The sequence below is a fragment of the Mauremys mutica genome, chromosome 4, assembly GCF_020497125.1.
Source record: "Mauremys mutica isolate MM-2020 ecotype Southern chromosome 4, ASM2049712v1, whole genome shotgun sequence".
Lineage (NCBI taxonomy): Eukaryota > Metazoa > Chordata > Testudines > Geoemydidae > Mauremys > Mauremys mutica.
In genome coordinates, this window is record NC_059075.1 from 41488374 (window position 1) to 41505935 (window position 17562).

The window sequence follows — 17562 nt, forward strand, 5'->3', positions numbered from 1 at the left end:
GTGGGGTCCTGGTTCATGACTGGGACTTCCTGGCACTATGATGATGATTAGTAATAACAATAATAAAAAAAAGCATAGGGCAACAGAGGATCAGGTCCACTGATTTCAGTGGTCCTACTCATGCTATCTTGCACTAGGCCTGGCAGTAACTGCTTGAAGGATTGGATCCTTAGTTAGTCAGTTTGCCATGTCATTTGATTGGATCTTTCACATAGCAACAGAGGAGAGAAAAACATTTTCTAAAAATAGAAAAAATGTTGTAAAACTACAAACAGTAGCAAGGGCTGTCAGGGGCTGATGTAGTTTCAAACACTACATCTAACTCTCTTTAAAAAGTTCAGTAGGCAGCAAGGTGATGTCTGTAGAAATTACAGAGGCCCAGGACACCATGGTTGGGGTGAATGCAAGATTGTCTTTATTTTCTGTTTACCAAACTCTTAGTTCCTTGTTATATGCCCACTGTGTAATAGTGACCTCCCTGAATAGTGGCTATAAACATTCACCTCTAACAACATAATGGTGTTTCTTTACCTTTATCCCACAATTCCAAGTTATACCCCCTTGGAGCACCCTACATAATTCCTCTCTCTCAGCGTTTACACTCCACAGTTACTTGTAGACTGTCATCATGTCTACCTTAGTCATATCTTAGCCAAACTACCTATTTAGCTTTTAATCTTTCTTCATAAATCAACACCTCCAGCCCCTAATCATGCTTATTTCTGATTTCCCTCAAGTGTCTCTCTAATATTATTAATTATTTAGTTTGTAGTAGCATCCACCATGTGGCTGGTGCTTTCCAAATACAGATGAAGTCTCAGTCCCTGTCCTGAAGAGCATATATTCTTGCAAATCAAAGACAAACAAAGGAAGGGAGAAAGGGATACCAAATATAAGCAGAGACATCTGGTGAGATGGAGCTTTCAGTTCATTAGCTACAAGCTTGTTGTAACACAAGAACCAGCGGTCACCCAACAAAATTAATAGGCAGCAGGCTACAAACAAACAAAAGGAAGTACTTTGTCATACAACGCATAGTCAGCTTGTAGAACTCGTTGTCAGGGGATGTTGTGAAGGCCAAAACTAACTGGGTTTAAAAAAGAATTAGATAAATTCATGGAGGATAGGTCCACCAATGGGTATTAGCCAAGATGGTCAGGGATGCAATGCTCTGGGTGTCCCTTGCCTCTGACTGCCAGAAGGTGGGTGTGGACAACAGGAGATGGATTACTCAATAATTGCCCTGTTTTGTTCATTCCCTCTGAAGCACCTGGCATTGGCTGCGGTGGGAAGGCAGGATACTGTGTTGATGGACCATTGGTCTAATCCAGTATGGCCATTCTTACGTTCTTTTTAATTAAACATTAATTTCCTCTCCCCTCATCATCCCTCCACTATTGAACCACTCATTGTGCACACCCAGAAATCCCTAACTTCAATTCCAGTGTCCTTACATTTCATCTTCCCAGCGTTCAACCCATTGCCTCCACATAACAAGATTTGAGGGGATTATTTAAACTAGGATCTGGGGGAGAGTTGATGGCAGCAGAGAAGCTCTCAGGTCAGACAAAGGCATCTGCTCGGGATAAAGATACCAATAAGAGAAAGGACAAAATGTATTGGAGGAGAGAGAGATTGAGAACACAGAGGTAAATTCTGGAAAAGTAATAGAATTATGATGATAGTGATCTAATGCTTGGAAATTGGTCTTGTGTTGAGTGTGACTGTTGCCTCAGTTTCCGGCTTCATTGCTTATAAGAGTTTGCATTGTTGTGAGGAAATACACTTGAGTAACCTTAACTGTAGGTCAATGGAGTTTTTGGATGGGAATTTTGGCGGGGGCAGAAGTTAAGACTTACCAGACAGTAATTGCCAGGATCATTCTTCTTTCTTTTTTTGACAATTGATTCCCCCATAGCATTTTTCCAATCCTCTAGTACAGCAATTCCCCAGTTGTCCAAAATTTGTTAGCCGCACAGTCAATTTTTAGCAACTCTCCAAACATCCTAAAGTACATTTCATCTGGATCTGCTAATCTGTACCTGTTCATATTTTCCAAGGTATTACCTGTTTATCATATTTAAAAGTTCTCAATTACTTCTTAGTAATTGTCAGACCACTTCATTTTTCTTGTTAAAGATTTTAAAAAGCAATTCAGTATCCCAGGAATTTTAGGTCTGTCATGGATTTCATCCCACTCCTGCCTTTCTAGTATATCTCTCCCCTGGATATATTTGTTTAAACCCTTATTCCTCTTAATCCTTTTGGCAGCATTAAGTGTGGCTGCTCCCCTCTTTAATTCTCCTCCTGCCTTCGAGGTCCCTGTATCAAGGCTGCTAAGATCTGTCTGGTGGTGTCTGCACAGGACTTCATTTAGACCTCGACCACACTGCTCCAGAAAGGGGGCAATAATAGCATATAACTCCACAGGACTCCCTCATTACAGCCCTCCTTCTCCCTCTCTGCAAATAAGTGCAGCACTCCCAGATTGTGGAGCAAGATGCACTGGTACCTGGCCTCTCATGGAGCTATATTTTCGCCCCTTGGTCAACAGGACTATACTACAACCTTCACAAACCTGTCCCAGACATGTAGGGGAATGTAAACTTTATTTTCTAGATTCAGTAGCCTTGACTATCAAAAGTCCCACATTTCTCTACTTTTCCAAGCCATGGGTCATTTTGTTTTAGCTTCTTTCCAGCACTTATCCTTCCACTTTTCACCAGCTGACCTGCCTCCTGGCTTCTCTCCTAAGGTTCCTCCTCCTCCTCCTCCTCTTCTTTAGGCTTCTGTGCTGGCTGCTTCTCTTTTAAATAACTGATTTCAAAGGTGAAAGAAGAGAAATCAGGATTTAAAACCAGTTTAATGAACCTCCTCCCTCTTCCTAGATGCCTGAAAGATACTGAGAAGGCCATAAAAAAATTGCCTGAGATGGGAGCGACCTGGACATCAAAGTTAGACCTGTCCCATCTCTTGGCTACATGTGTGACAGTAACACTATGGCACATGAAATAGACCCACCTGGATAGGAATAGATTAACATTTGCAAAACTGGCCCATGTGCTTCAGCCCTTAAATGTAGGCTACAATATGAAATATTTAAAATCCATGGTGGTGTTTGAAGGGTGAGAATATTCAGGCAAAATTATCAGAGCTTTGAGATCATCAGTCGCATCTGAGACTGCAAATCTAGGGGCAATTTCCATTCCCAGGACAAGTGGCTTGGCCTGCAACTCCTAACAGCCTTGGAGTGTCTGACCACTCAGAGTCTCAGAACTTCCACACTACTGCTATAGGCTGATATTTATTCAAAATTATGGAAGGCACTGAGGTTTGAAAGCAGGTTTGGTCAGAAGTCCGGGACACCTAAGAAGAAGGATCATAGAAGGAAGCAAAGAAATGGAGGTCTCAGGATGGAATAGAGGGTCTTAAAGCAGAGATTTGCTGCCTTTCTGGAATCTTCTCCTGGGTTTCAGAGTGGTGAGTAATGCTGAGATGATACCCGGAGAGTCCATAACTGTCACACAACATGTGCAGCAGTGAAAATGCCGTTCCGCTGTGAGATTCATGCCATTTCACAGCAGGCTTGGGAAACATGAGGGATTTTGTGGTATATGAGAAGAGTGCAGAAAAATATAGAACTTCTGGCCTGGATCAAAAGAGTTACTATGCATACAGCTGGTAATCTCACCTCTAGACTACTAAAAATGCAGCCTGTATCATGTGATATGGATCCCTGAATGATCATGTGCCCTAGCTGTGTCCTCCCCTCCAGAGCGAACTAGTATAGGTTCATTCAGTGTCAATCAGAACTGAGACAAATAAAGAAAAGAAGAAAATGAGAGAGAAAGCAAGTGCAGGAGATGCTTCACTCACCTGTAATCCACCATTCCTGTCTGGTGCCGGTCCAATTTGTGCACCAGTTCTCCAATCTGGGCTCGATCTAGTGGAATTCTTGATTGCTGGTTGGAGAAGGGAGAAAGGAGACTTGTGATTATCTCCCCTTTTGTGGCTCCCAGTGGCTGAAATACAAGTGGTGCCAGACAGCCTGGCTTCTTTGCACACACAACGTTTTTTTACCAGCATGGGAAGCGTTCACTATTTAATAACTAGGTGAATAGCCTGGAGCAATTAGAAAGGGAGGGAAGAATTTCACCAGGTGGCAGAATCCCCTTACCGAGAATTCAAGAAAAAATGCAGTTGTTTTTTGCACCTATTGTTTGTCAGGTGTAAATAGGATTAAACATTGAACTGTGGACACTTTCTCACAGGCACAGTGTTGAACTGATCACCATAGTTAGAGCCAAGGAGGGATTTTTCCTCAAGATGTGTTGGCAGGGACTGGAGTGGCTTGGCTTTTTCCCATAGCACTGAGCAGAGATCCTCCATAAAATCCAATAGACATATTCCACACAATTAGTCTCCTTTCATCATCTATGTTTCTTTTAAGAATCCTGGAGGAACCAGGATAGGTGGGAGTTGGAATACTGGGATTTTACATGGTTAATGTTATTCCAGAATGGATCCATGGCTATTTTGCCATCCACATCAGATATTAGGTCTTGTGGCATTTCCTTTGGGCCTCGTTCAGGGGTAAGTGTTTCTCATGGCACATGTGGAGCTAGCCTAGTGGTGTGAGCTTCCTCTCAGCAGAACTCAACCAGCCCCATCTAGGGGCTTCAGCAGTGTGAGCTTCCTCATAACAACATCCTGCCCTGAGAAAATTAGAGGACACTGTTTCTGAAGCACACCTGCATCATGGCTTTCCGGAATTCTGCCACAGGGATCTTCATACTTCCGTTTTTGTCCATATTTCTAAAGAAATCCCAGAGTCTCAACTTGCGCTCATCTAAGTAATTCTAGGAGAAGCAGAGAAACAAAGATAAAACTTCCCTAGGGAGACTATTCTGCAGTCTGGTGTTTCTCTAGGTATTTATACTGTGCTCATTATTGTAGTATCTGAGCATCTAATGGAGCCCTTTGTTTTGATTTTCAGGCTAAATTTTCCTTTACTCAGGTTCATCCCGTTCTTCCTACTTAGACCCCATTGGAACAACCCTAAATAATTCTTCTGTCTCCTTGTTCTTCATCCTTCAAATATTTATATATAATTCTCAAGTCCCCACCCCACAAGTCATTGTTTGATCAAATGATAAATATTTAGTTCTTTGGATCTATCCTCCAAAGTCAATCCCTTCCTCCAGGTTCCTGATCATTTTTATTGCCCTTCTCTGAACTCTCTACAGTCTGACAATGTCTTACTGGTCCCAAGGGGTCCAGACCTGAATGCAATATTCCAGGAGAAATGAGCTAGAGTGGCATTGAGAAGTGAAGTCAGGAAAGTAACAGAAGTACTTCTCTGATGGATTGTATTTACTGGGGGACAACCTATCCTATATTCTCAATTACTGAGGGACAATCTACACTCATTACTATATTTGCTTTCCACAAGCTGCTTTTAGTATAACTTTTTATGAGTGATGTACCCGAATATTTGGATGCTAATATTTAAACTGTATTGTTAAATTTATCAGCCTTAATTTGGGATATTGCAGATTATGTACCATCTGTATTTTATGACTTTTTAAACCAAACTTTGTACTTTTGGATAATTTAAGCATTATACCCAGATGTATATAAACTCTTTCTTTAACCCGTGTATTAGATAATTTTAACATTAGCTTTAATAATTTTGTTTTATTCCTGATGCCATGCAGCGAGGAACTAGCATTTTCTTGCTGTAAGCTGTGGTGCTTCTGCACATGCAACCCAAAACAGCTTTGTCTGTTTTCGATACCATATATTCTATTGCAAACATATGTCATCTTTGCTGTTCACTCGCATCCCAGGTCTGTGTTGGTCATCAAGATCTGTACGCACAGTGAACAGTTCTCTGTGGCTCTCACCACCTCTCCCATCTTCAGTGCAACCAGCTGTTTCAAGTGCACCCCGGTTGTACACTAGGGCTCCTAACACCTTGTATAGATCCTAGCACACTTATTTAAAGCCACATATACAGTGTTGCAGAGGCTAACTAGCTAATATTCTGCTTAGCCATTAAGGAATGCAGCCAGATTAGTAATAGCAGCCTGGTCGTGAAAACTTTTTTTATCCAGATCACCTTCTTTTTGTGGATACAGACTAACATGGCTACTACTCTGAAACAGGTCTGATGGTATGACTCTCCTGTCCCAGCAAGGGGGACATCGCCACCTGCTGTCACTTGTAGAAATTACAGGCCTTTGAAAATAACCATATATATAAAGTTTCTGGCAATATTTGTTAATAAATAATATAATATCTTGTATTTATATAGCTTAATCTTGAAGACTCCAAAAGGGGTCCTATTAAGTTCAACTGGGGTAGTGGGGGTTTTGTGATGATCTGAACTGAGATCCACCAGCATGTTTCAGACAGCTCATCCGACACCCATCAGTTGGACAAGGGAGCACTACTGTCAGGTGATTATAGACTAGGACTGGGAATCAGAAGAGCTGGGTTATTATTCTCAACTCTGCCACTGACTTGCTCTGTGAAATTAGGCAAGCCATTTAACTTCCTTGTGCCTCAGTTTCCTCATCTGTAAAACACAGATAATACTGACACATATCTGTAAAATGCTTTGAAATCCTTGGATTGAAGATGTCATACAAAGTCATAGAATTATTATTACTAATGACTTTTAGTCACTAATGACCTGAGTGAGATTCAAACCATCAGACTAGAGGTTAAAAAATGGTTTTATCCTATTCAGATGTCAGACTCCTGTGAGCCATCCAATCCCCAGCTATGTGTTTCCCCTAAAAAACAGAAAGATTTGCTAAGTAATTCTACATGGAATTAAATGTGTGACTATGGAATGCTTCATTTCACAATACAAGAAGAGACTGCGTGGCCTCTTCTGGAGGGTCCTACACTGGCTGAATTTTCTGCTGAGAAGAAAGCTCATCCCTCCCTGCAGTAGCCCAGAGTACACTAGGTACACTAGGTGTGGAGAGACTATGGAGCCGATCTGGACTGCTCACCTGAATCAGCTTCATGGGGTCTGGACGCTGTTCAGGCTTCTTGGAGATGAAGCCTCGAACCCCACCATAGATGACATCTAATTCAGGATGCACCTGACACACCACATCCAGCAGCTTGAGGAAGCTTCCATTCACAAGCACATTCTAATGTAGGGGAAAGAGAACACTACACTCAGCACAGGCATCCCAGCTATATAGTCTAGCCTGCCTGAGGGTTTAATGAAAGCAAGAAACCTCCTGTATTAATGAACCCCATCTTATCTCAATATTAACTATGCTCCCCATGCCTCATACCTTTTTTCCTCCCCACACTTCACTTTAGTGGATCCCACTGGGGGCCCAAGACTCTTCAGTGCTTCAGCCTCTAAGCATATGTTCCCTTTCTTTATCCTCACCACCTATCACCACTTCTGATACACAAAATTTACTTCCGTTTGACACAAGACAAATGCCTATCAAGCTGAAACACATCTGCCACCTTGCTCAAGTAGTCGGTCATCAGAAGATTACTGGGAGATGGTCCCCTCCCCACTCGGTCAACATATGACCTGCTCATTATTGCTTGGCTTTCTGCAGAAATTTTTTTTATTAAAACTGTGATCTAAAGTCAAAGGGGTTAGTTTCTCCAATAATGCCTCTTTACAGTCCAACCTACAGGGACAGGGGAATCTGGGAGGGGGTTGAGTTTCACCTGACACCTAGAATTTTCAGTGCTTTTCATAAAACTCTGTTTCATTATGTATATAGCCCTGCATGGATACACAAATGTGTATCTGAATCTGATCCACTATCCACAAAAATGATCTGCAGATATCCACATCCATAGATATCTGCGGGTTTGCAGGGCTTTACAGTGGGGGCCAGGCTGAGGCTCCGAGGCATCCCCCCTGCCAAAGCCCAGTTGGGGAGAGCTGTGTGTGCAGCTGTGGGGAGCCCGCATGGAGTCGGGGACCGTCCACCTGCCCTCAGCTGGGCAGGGAACCTGGGGGATGGGGACACGGCCCGGGACTGCTCTCAGCCCCTCACCCACTCTGCGAGCAGGTGGAGGGTCCACCATGGCTCCTCACAATTCCCCGGCTGGGCTCCATGCTGTGGAGCTGCCCAGGGGCTGCTTGGGGCCCCCACCCAGGGCAGGTGGAGGGTCTGCCACGGCTCCCCACAGCTGCCTGCTCTTACTGTGGCTGGGCTGCAGCTCTGAGCCACCCTCCCTTCCTGGCTGGAGCCAGGCTGGGGAGAGCCACACTGGCAACTGTGGGGAGCTGTGGCAGACCCTCCACCTGCCCTGGGCGGGGGGCCCAAGCAGCCCCCTACCCAGTGTCTCAGCCCTCTGCCCAGGCCAGGTGGAGAGACCCAGGCTCCCCACAGATGCCAGTGTGACTCTCCCCGACCTGGCTTCGGCAGGGAGGGGGGCGACTTGGAGCCGCACCCCGGCTACGATAAGAGCCAGGCAGGCAGCTGTTGAGAGCTGCGGCGGAGGCCCAAGCAGCCCCCCACCCAGTGTCCCTGACCTCCAGGCACCCACCCAGGGCAGGTGAAGGATCCGTGCCATGGTTCCTCACAGCGGCCCGCCTGGCTCTTACCGTCAGAGTCCTGTGCGGATACAAAATTTGTATCTGCATTCACGCTGCTATCCGCAGAAATGGTCCATGGATATAAAGTGGATACCCGTGGTTTTGCAGGGCTCTAAGTATGTAGTGCTAGTTAAAGGTTACATATTGGCAGTATCTGGAGACTAAGAGTTTGGTTTTCAGAGATGCTGAGCAGCTGCAGCGCTCATTGATTTTGATGGAGTAGTGGGGGCTCAGCATTTCTGAAAATCAAACTTAAGTCAACTATCCCCAGAGCAGGTGTAGCAAGGACAACACTAATACAATATTCTATCTTAAGGTTCTATAGCTACCTGTAGGGAGTAAACCTCAATATTGATGCAAAAATAGTTATTAATGAAATAATTGATTTTTTAATATTAGGTTATTACAAACTTGTCTTTGCCTTTACTGAAATTTTTAAGAGGCACTTAAAATTATGTTCCTACACATGATGCTTGGAGAATATGATTGCTCAAATGCTTGTTAGTTGCTTATTTGATTATATAAAACATCAAGCTACGTAAGGAGATTCCTGGAGGCCTCTGCTTTCTGTCAGTGTGACAGGCTTCCAAAGCTCAAGGCAAATAACACCATGTTTACTACCCCAAGTGAAGTTACCAAGACTCTGAAATTCATCTTGATACCTTCTATTTTGCTTTAGTATTTCATACTATTTTCCTTTATCATATGTTTTAGTATTAGTTATTGTGATTCATGTTTTGTATAGAATATTTGATATGAGTCTTCACTTGCAATTTGTAAATGCTATAAGTGGTAGACTGTAAAAGAATGTAAGGAGGATTAATGCTTAGGATGTGTTATCCAGAGATAAACTAAGAAATCAGAAAAATGGGCCTTTTCACCCTTTCCTCTGCAAAGAAAAGAACCTATTGGTTTCAATCCCACGCAAAGGATTCTAGAAAAAATTCTTGTTGAAAATGATTTCTCTTATAGACATTCTAAAGTCTTAGTTCTTCAAGTGATAAGGAAACATTTATGATTGGGAAGCGGCGTGGGCTGAGGGACATACTGGCCGCCACTTCCCGCAGCCCCCATTGGCCTGGAGCAGTGAACCGCGGCCACTGGGAGCTGTGATTGGCTGAACCTGCGAGCACGGCAGGTAAACAACCACCAGGGGCTTTCCCTGAACAAGCGGTGGTCCTAATTTGAGAACCACTGCTCTACTATATTGCCCTGGAAGGTCATATTGTAGCATGAGAAGGGAGTTTAGCCTCCAAGGCAAACTCATACTTTGTCCTCTTTTCTGAGATTGCAGTCAAGATGGTCAATTACTGCTAACTGTGATGGATATGGATAACTATCTACCAGGAACTAGATTGAGACCTCACAACTTCCACTCATGCCATTGAAGAGCTGTTAAATAGTAACTTTTTGTCACTGGTGGCTGGAGCTGAACTGATACAGGTAACCCAGAAGACAGAACTCAAAGAGTTCTGAAATGGTTTAGCGCTAGAATTCAGGTGGCTCCAAAAGGTTCTAATGTATATATTTTGGGACTCTACCAACCCTAACACCATCTTACTGAGATGTTGATCTCTTCCATCTTGGATTTTGGATTCTTCCTGATGGATGTGACAAGTGCAACGGCACCCTCTACAGTTAGGGGATTATGAGACAGCTGTGGTGGGAGACAAATGGAAACAAATTAGAAGGAGAATTTTACTTCCTGGTAATGAGTGTGGGTGTATCTCTTTCCCCCTCAGTTTAGACTTTCGGAGGGTCATGACCCAACTGTGCCCTTTCAACAAGTTTATCTTCATTATCTGTCCATCTTGTCACCTTCCCATTAAACTCTGCAAAGCCAGCTACAGGAATTCATTCTGGTCACCTCCTTCTTCTCCTCCTTTGCCTGTCTCTTGCCTAGCACAAAACCAATTGCTCTCCATTTCAGCTTAGGCATCTCATATCAGAGTTTCCCTCGCCCCCTGGCTCAGGGTTTTCCACTCCCTTCCCTTACTCCTAGCCCAATTCAGGCTTTGTCTTTACCTTCAAGATTTTGAGATTTCCATTGACCTCTAGCCCCTTGGCCAGTTTCCCAGCCCCTTCATTGTTGATATGGTTGCTGCTGATGTCCAGTTTGACCAGAATGTTGTTGAGTTTGAGAGCTTCTCCAAGGGCCAGAGCCCCTTCATTCCCAAAGCCATTCCATGAGAGGTCAAGTATCTTCAGAGTTCCATTGACCTCCAGAGAGAGAAGAGAAATCACCACTGGCATCACAGCCATTGCAAATCCAGCTGATGCATCAATCTATTCCTCCTGTGAAGCCCCCTTTCATGACTGAGGCAGTGAACCAACTGGGGACTTAAGACCTCTGCCTGCTTCTTCACTGTTGTCTTTGCCAGATAGAATTCCACCTATGTCAGTGGCCTCACAGCAGAACCTAGCAAATGCCAGCTGGGGCTCCAGCAGTGTGAGTTTCCTCACAGATGTTACCTACCAGTGCCAACCCTGAGCACAGCGATACAAAATTCTTCCCATCAGTGCTGAGTGGGACTGCACCTGTGTGAGCTAACCAGGGCCAGCCCACAGCCCACTGGTGTGAACTTCCTCCCAGCACTGACAGTCAGTGCCCTCTAGGACTACATTTGTGTGAGCTCCCAAATCCAGCCCAGACTTCAGTGATGTGAGCTTCCTCTCAGCACTGCCCTATTATTACCAGCAGAAACTCCCCACTAAAGGCTTTCTCTCAGGGGTGCCCTTTATGCTAGAGTGCGTAGTCCTTTACATGCTATTCAGAAAATAGGTGATTATGAAAAGGCCAAGCAGCACCCATGAAGCAGTACATTGGAGAGGGAGGTGCTGTGCCTGAATAGTTTTTCATGAATCATGTTAGCCATTACGTCATCATCAGACAGACTTTGGCTCAGGGATGGGTGATGTTTGAGAGTGTGGGTAGGGAGGGGAATCTGTGCCTCTGCCCAAAGAGGGATCTCTGAAGCAGATTAATCTAAAGTAAACTAAAGCTTGACAGCAAAGAATCCTGTGGCACCTTATAGACTAACAGACGTTTTGTAGCATGAGCATGAGCTTTCGTGGGTGAATACCCACTTCTTCGGATGCAAGTGGTGGAAATTTCCTGGGGCAGGTATATATAAGCAAGCAAGAAGCAAGCTAGAGATAACGAGGTTATATCAATCAGGGAGGATGAGGCCCTGTTCTAGCAGTTGAAGTGTGAAAACCAAGGGAGGAGAAACTGGTTCTGTAATTGGCAAGCCATTCACAGTCTTGCCAATTACAGAACCAGTTTCTCCTCCCTTGGTTTTCACACTTCAATTGCTAGAACAGGGCTTCATCCTCCCTGATTGATATAACCTCGTTATCTCTAGCTTGCTTCTTGCTTGCTTATATATACCTGCCCCAGGAAATTTCCACCACTTGCATCCGAAGAAGTGGGTATTCACACACGAAAGCTCATGCTCATGCTACAAAACGTCTGTTAGTCTATAAGGTGCCACAGGATTCTTTGCTGCTTTTACAGAACCAGACTAACACGGCTACCCCTCTGATACTTAAAGCTTGACAGGTGAGAAGCCTAGATGAGGGGTCACTGGGAGTATGTGTCATGAGAGAAGACCCCTTTGTCAGAGGAGGGTATGGATGGGAGTATCTGTTGTTTCTCTGTTGCTTGGTTTTGAGTGTTGCCTAAAGTTGACCCCTCTGTAAAATTAGAGGGGCATAGGTTATTGGCAAACACAGGAAGTTGAATGGCTAGTGATGATATAAAAGAACCATTAGCAGAACAAGGGCAGACCAGTGCTTCAGCCAAGACATGCCAACCTTCCAAGCTCAGCTAACAATCAGGGTCAGGTGTATCACTTCAGGAGGGAGGCTTACTCTGAGACCAGCACCCAATGCCACAGCCCCCTTCATCCTCAAGTGGTTCCAGCTCAGGTTCAGAAACTCCAGTGCTTCATTGTTGGCTGAGGAAGAGGAAAAGAGATGTTAGCTGAAGAAGGAGAATGAACAGAAATGCATTTTAAAAGGCACTAGAGATTCATGCTATTGAAGGAGCGGGGAGACATGAGGTAATCCCAGGCACATACCATCAGGGCTGGCTCCAGCGTTTTTTGCCGCCCCAAGCGGCAAGTACAGTGGACCACAAGCGGCAAAAAAAAAAAAAAAGCGATTGGCGGCAATTCGGTGGCAGGTCCTTCTCTCCAAGAGGGACTGAGGGACCCGCTGCTGAATTGCTGCCGAAGACCTGGACGTGCCACCCCTTTCCATTGACCGCCCCAAGCACCTGCTTGCTGTGCTGGTGCCTGGAGCTGGCCCTGCACACCATACAATACGTGCTATAAATGAACACATATAGATAAATAATATAGCTAGACACACACGGTAAGCATGCTCACAGACAGACTCACACAGTCTCTCTCTCTCTCTCTCAACCACACCCACACACACTTACAGTTACTACACACTGAGCTGCATACAGATACATGTACAAATACATGCAAATATATTCATACAAAAGACTCTCCATTTCCCCACCTTCCAAGACACTAGACCGGGGTAGGCAACCTATTGCACGTGTGCCGAAGGCGGCACGCGAGCTGATTTTCAGTGGCACTCACACTGCTTGGGTCCTGGCCACCGGTGCATGGGGCTCTGCATTTTAATTTAATTTTAAATGAAGCTTCTTAAACATTTTAAAAACCTCATCTATTTTACATACAACAATAGTTTAGTTATATATTATAGACGTATAGAAAGAAACCTTCTAAAAACGTTAAAATGTATTACTGGCATGCAAAACCTTAAATTAGAGTGAATAAATGAAGACTCGGCACACCACCTCTGAAAGGTTGCCGACCCCTGCACTAGACACAGATTGCAGAAACAGGCTACAGACACTATTAGGGATCTTAAAGGAATAATAACACATCCTATGTTAGAGAAACAACCTGCTGCTGCTACCCTCCGTATTGATTCCACACTGGACACTACTGCTGCCATCCCCACTAATAACACTCCCGTCACTGATACATGATAGTGATACCAGGGACCACTGCCCCTTCCTCCAGTAGGAATCTGATAGTGGCCTGAGCACCAAATACTCCTCTTGTAAGGTGTGTGTGACAGACTGACAATTTCCTGCAATGTCATGAATGAACTTTATTGATTTAAGTTAAACCTTATTAAATTAGATTCAATACCTTTGTGGTCCATTGTATTAAATATGCAGTTGTGTATGTGTTAGTGGGGAATTGTCTGTAACTGCTCTAAGGAGACTGACTAATGCCCTCTATGGAAGGGATTAGGAACTTCAAAGGGCTTTTTGGAATAATACGTGTAGAGTGGATTTCCTAAGAAGTACCTGGGATTAAGGGGAATGCAAATGACCTACTTGGAATCCACCCTTTTGAGCCCTGTCCAGGGAGGAAAACCCATTGTCTACTAATTACCTGCTCCTGGAAATTCCTGATCAAAGACCCCTGAACTGTATAAAGGGTGGACTAAACATGTTATGAGTGTGTTTGTTCCGAGCTGAAGCTGTGATGAAGCTGTGATGAAGAAAACCCCTGGTGGAGATTGAAGGATTGCTCCTGCCAGAGGCCATGTAAGGGTTGGGGTGATCTCTGATAAAATTATTAGCATGTGTATAGGTTCTTTTATTGTTTTTAATGTTTTCTCTGTAATGCTTTGAACTTAAGAATCAAATAGATTTGCTCAGAAAGAACTGTATGGTAACTTATAGCTGTGAGCAGTCACACCGTTAACCATCTCTGAAGAGAAAGCAAGCAAGTGTGCTTGGGCAGCCTGTTTGTACCCAGAAGTAGCTCGGTCAGAATGGAGTGAGATACAGGAAAGACAACAGTTGGGGAGCTGGAGGCCTGGGAGAGGGTGCCCTTGTTGGCCCACTGAGAGGAAATACAGGTGAGTTGCCCTGAGCTGTGTGTGCAGTGGAGCTCTCTGAGTTGGTAGCTGGTCCTGTGAGGCCCAAGGGTGCTCTGTACAAGGGGAGAGCGTGAAATAGCCTATGCTGCAGATGCTTTTTGGAGCAGGGCAGGCCCAGCAACATTCTGAGGGCTATCAACCTGATCAGAAAAGCAGAGATGCCACTGAAGAGCAGCTTAAGTTCCAAAGCCCGGATTCCTCCACCAAACAATTGCTAAGAGACCAAGAAAAAAGGGTTGCTACAGGTCCATCAACAACATGAACTGACTTGCAGCAGGTGAAACCCGCCTCTGTTTTAACTCTAGCCAGAGTCTCCATGCTCACCAGAGAATCTGAACAGCAGAGAATATATTGGTGATGCAGGGTATGACTCCACTTCGAGCTGAAGGTGTAATTTTCAGCTCGAGGAGGCAGAAGAACACAGTTTCTCTGGCTTATGCAAAGAACATGTTACACTGGACGGGTGAGGGAAGGGAGATGGTTAATACTAGTGGACGCTCACTTTCTGTAACAGATGGGTGGGATTCTCTCTCCTGCACACACAAAAAAGCAAGACACACTCTGCCTGCAGCTGATTAGCAATCAAATAGAAATTCAACCCTTTGTGTCAGATATACACAGCTGTATGTGTGCCTGTGCCAGTCCAGCTGCAAAGCATGGCACATGGTGGCAATTTTACTCAGGTAGGATGTGTGTGAATCCTTTAGTGCTGTGTGTGAATCCATTAGTGAGAGAGGAGTCCTGCTACAGTGTTGGGAAATGACCTCTGATTGGGGTGAGAGGCTGGCTACCAACAGTTCCTGACTGATTTTATGATGATTCTCCATGGACAGCAGTTTGGATCCCTGCAGCTGGCAGGTTTATCCAACATAAAAAAAAATCTATAAAAATGGTTTTGCGAAGATCTTTTCATTTTGTGCCTCAGTGGAGCTGGAAGGAAGGACATTTATTTCCACGGGAGAGCTGGGCTCAGACACAGCCTCTGCTTGCTCTGTGAGGGCTCCTGTTTATCTTTAGACCCCATTTTCCCACTGGATTAACTAAGGCGCAAACACAGTCCCTTCTCACTCATCACAGGATTGAATTTATTGGTCTTCTAAAGACCTGGGCTGATCCTAATAGTAAATCCATGATGGTGGAAACACTGAATCAGGAAAATGAAAGTGTTATTTGGACCAAAGAAAGGATTTCAGTATAGTTTAAGGGAGCACTGTGTGGTTAAAAAGCATACATTTGCTGCCAAGGGGCCACTGTGACAGACAGGCAGAAATGCTAAGAGAAAGAGAGAGATTTGTAAAGGTCTTTCCCTGTGACACTATTAGCACCTGAGATTTGGATTTTGGCAGATTGAGAAGTCTCAGCCCCAAGGATGTTGGGAGAGCAGGGCTGGTTCCAGGCACCAGTTAAGGAAGCAAGTGCTTGGGGCGGCCAATACAAAGGGGCGGCTGTCCGTCTGCTATTGGGGCGGCACGTCTGGGTCTTCTGCCGGAATTCAGTGGCGAGTCCCTCAGTCCTTCTCTTCCTCTTTGAGCTGCCACCAAAGTGCTGCCGAAGAGAAGAGAGGGAGTGAAGGACCTGCTGCCGAACTGCTGCCAAAGAATGGAGCGGCGCGATTGAGCTGGTGCTGGCTAAAGTGCCGCCGATTGGCTTTTTTTTTTTTCGCCGCTTGGGGCAGCAGAAAACCTGGAGCCGGCCCTGTGAGAGAGTTACCCAAAGTAATATGGAATTAAGGGTGAATCAGTGGCTCAGCCAGGAGGGTTAAAGCCCTAGCTCCCAGTCCTTTACAGTAGCCATCAGGCCCCACAGCCTTCTTGCTGTAAAATGTAAGAAAAGTGGTGGATTCACTTCTGCATCAGGGCTGGCCCCCAGAGGTCTCTAAGGGAAAGGATGCCTGTACTGACTGCCCAGCTGGCTCTGTGGAAGTAATGAGTGGAGTTACCCAACATCTGTCCCAGATGCTCTCCTCCCTTCTCAGAGAACTCATTGTGGCTGAGGTCCAGCTCCTTCACTCGGTAATTGCCCTATGGAGAGAAATGATGCAGAGAGAATCAGATCTTCCATCCAGCTGCAGTCAGCTGCCATCCTAAGACCCCAGAAGAAAATGAAATATAGGCTCTCAGCTATTCAAGTGCACAGCAGTTTGTCAGCACCGAGATAGAGGATTATGATTCCCAGAACAAAGCAGGTTTGTCAGTCTTTTAACATTGTATTTTTTCCTATGAAACAAAGCAGTCAAAAGGACTTTATGCAGCTAGGCACAGTAATAACAAATGCTGTTCAAACTTCACTCTCACACTCTGTTTATGGGCCCAGTCCTGTTCAGCAGCACACCCTGCTATTCCAGTTTGGTCCCCATATTCCTCCTCTACCAATGCGCCTCATTCCTGACCTATAGCACTTTGTGTTACAAATTCAGATCCTGGGCAGAAACGTCCAGTGATGCCAAATTGTGTAATGGTTTTTGTGATAGAGACTAAACTGAGAAAGGCACTAAGCTTCTTTTCACTTGTGGTGAAGTTTCAAAGTGATTTAAATCAGACCACTTATGTTTCTTGAAGGCTTTTCATCCGAAAAATCCCCTTCTGTACTCCTGTTACGCACTCCAGAGGGTTTATCTCCAAGCCAGACCCCAAGAGATGTCCTGAGAACACATTAACCTGGTACACACTTCTCCATGTCCTCCTAGCCTGTCTCCTTTCTAAAGTGAGTGACAAGCATTCATCAGAATTATGTCAGGAAATCATGTGGGCACTAGTAAGTAAGTAAGGGCTTTAAAATGGGGAGAGCCCTTAATTAATGCAACTATTTTGTCACAGCTATTTTTTAGTAAAAGTCATGGACAGGTCCTGGGCAGTAACCAAAAAGTCATGGCCTGTGACCTGTCCATGATTTTTACTAAAAATACCCCTAACTAAATCTTAGGTGCTGGGGAGGGGAGGCGCTCCCGCGGATGCTGCTGCTGCGGGGGAGGTTCCAGGAGATGATGCTGCTCCGGCGGGTGGGGGGTGCTCCGGGGTCATGCTGCTGCT

At 44.8% G+C, this 17562-nt stretch overlaps 2 protein-coding genes across 12 annotated transcripts in view; one reads left to right on the plus strand and one right to left on the minus strand.

The window, feature by feature from the left end:
• The window catches only part of ANGEL1 (angel homolog 1), a 351420-nt gene that overhangs the window by 297258 nt on the left and 36600 nt on the right, over positions 1 to 17562 (plus strand). The gene's annotated exons all lie outside the window — the stretch shown is intronic.
• LRRC74A (leucine rich repeat containing 74A) overlaps positions 1 to 17562 on the minus strand; it is a 35603-nt gene that overhangs the window by 1582 nt on the left and 16459 nt on the right. For 4 of the 6 annotated variants that reach the window (XM_045012151.1, XM_045012153.1, XM_045012152.1 and 1 more), the window contains 8 exons: positions 16473 to 16554; positions 12470 to 12555; positions 10622 to 10816; positions 10158 to 10253; positions 7026 to 7169; positions 4752 to 4859; positions 3877 to 3962; positions 2636 to 2817 (listed from right to left, as the gene is read on the minus strand). In XM_045012151.1, coding sequence (XP_044868086.1) covers positions 2751 to 2817; positions 3877 to 3962; positions 4752 to 4859; positions 7026 to 7169; positions 10158 to 10253; positions 10622 to 10816; positions 12470 to 12555; positions 16473 to 16554 — 864 coding nt within the window. In that variant the 3' untranslated portion in view covers positions 2636 to 2750. Of the gene's footprint in view, positions 1 to 2635; positions 2818 to 3876; positions 3963 to 4751; positions 4860 to 7025; positions 7170 to 10157; positions 10254 to 10621; positions 10817 to 12469; positions 12556 to 16472; positions 16555 to 17562 lie in introns of those variants that run through there. The other 2 variants (XM_045012150.1, XM_045012148.1) reach the window with 2 other exon arrangements.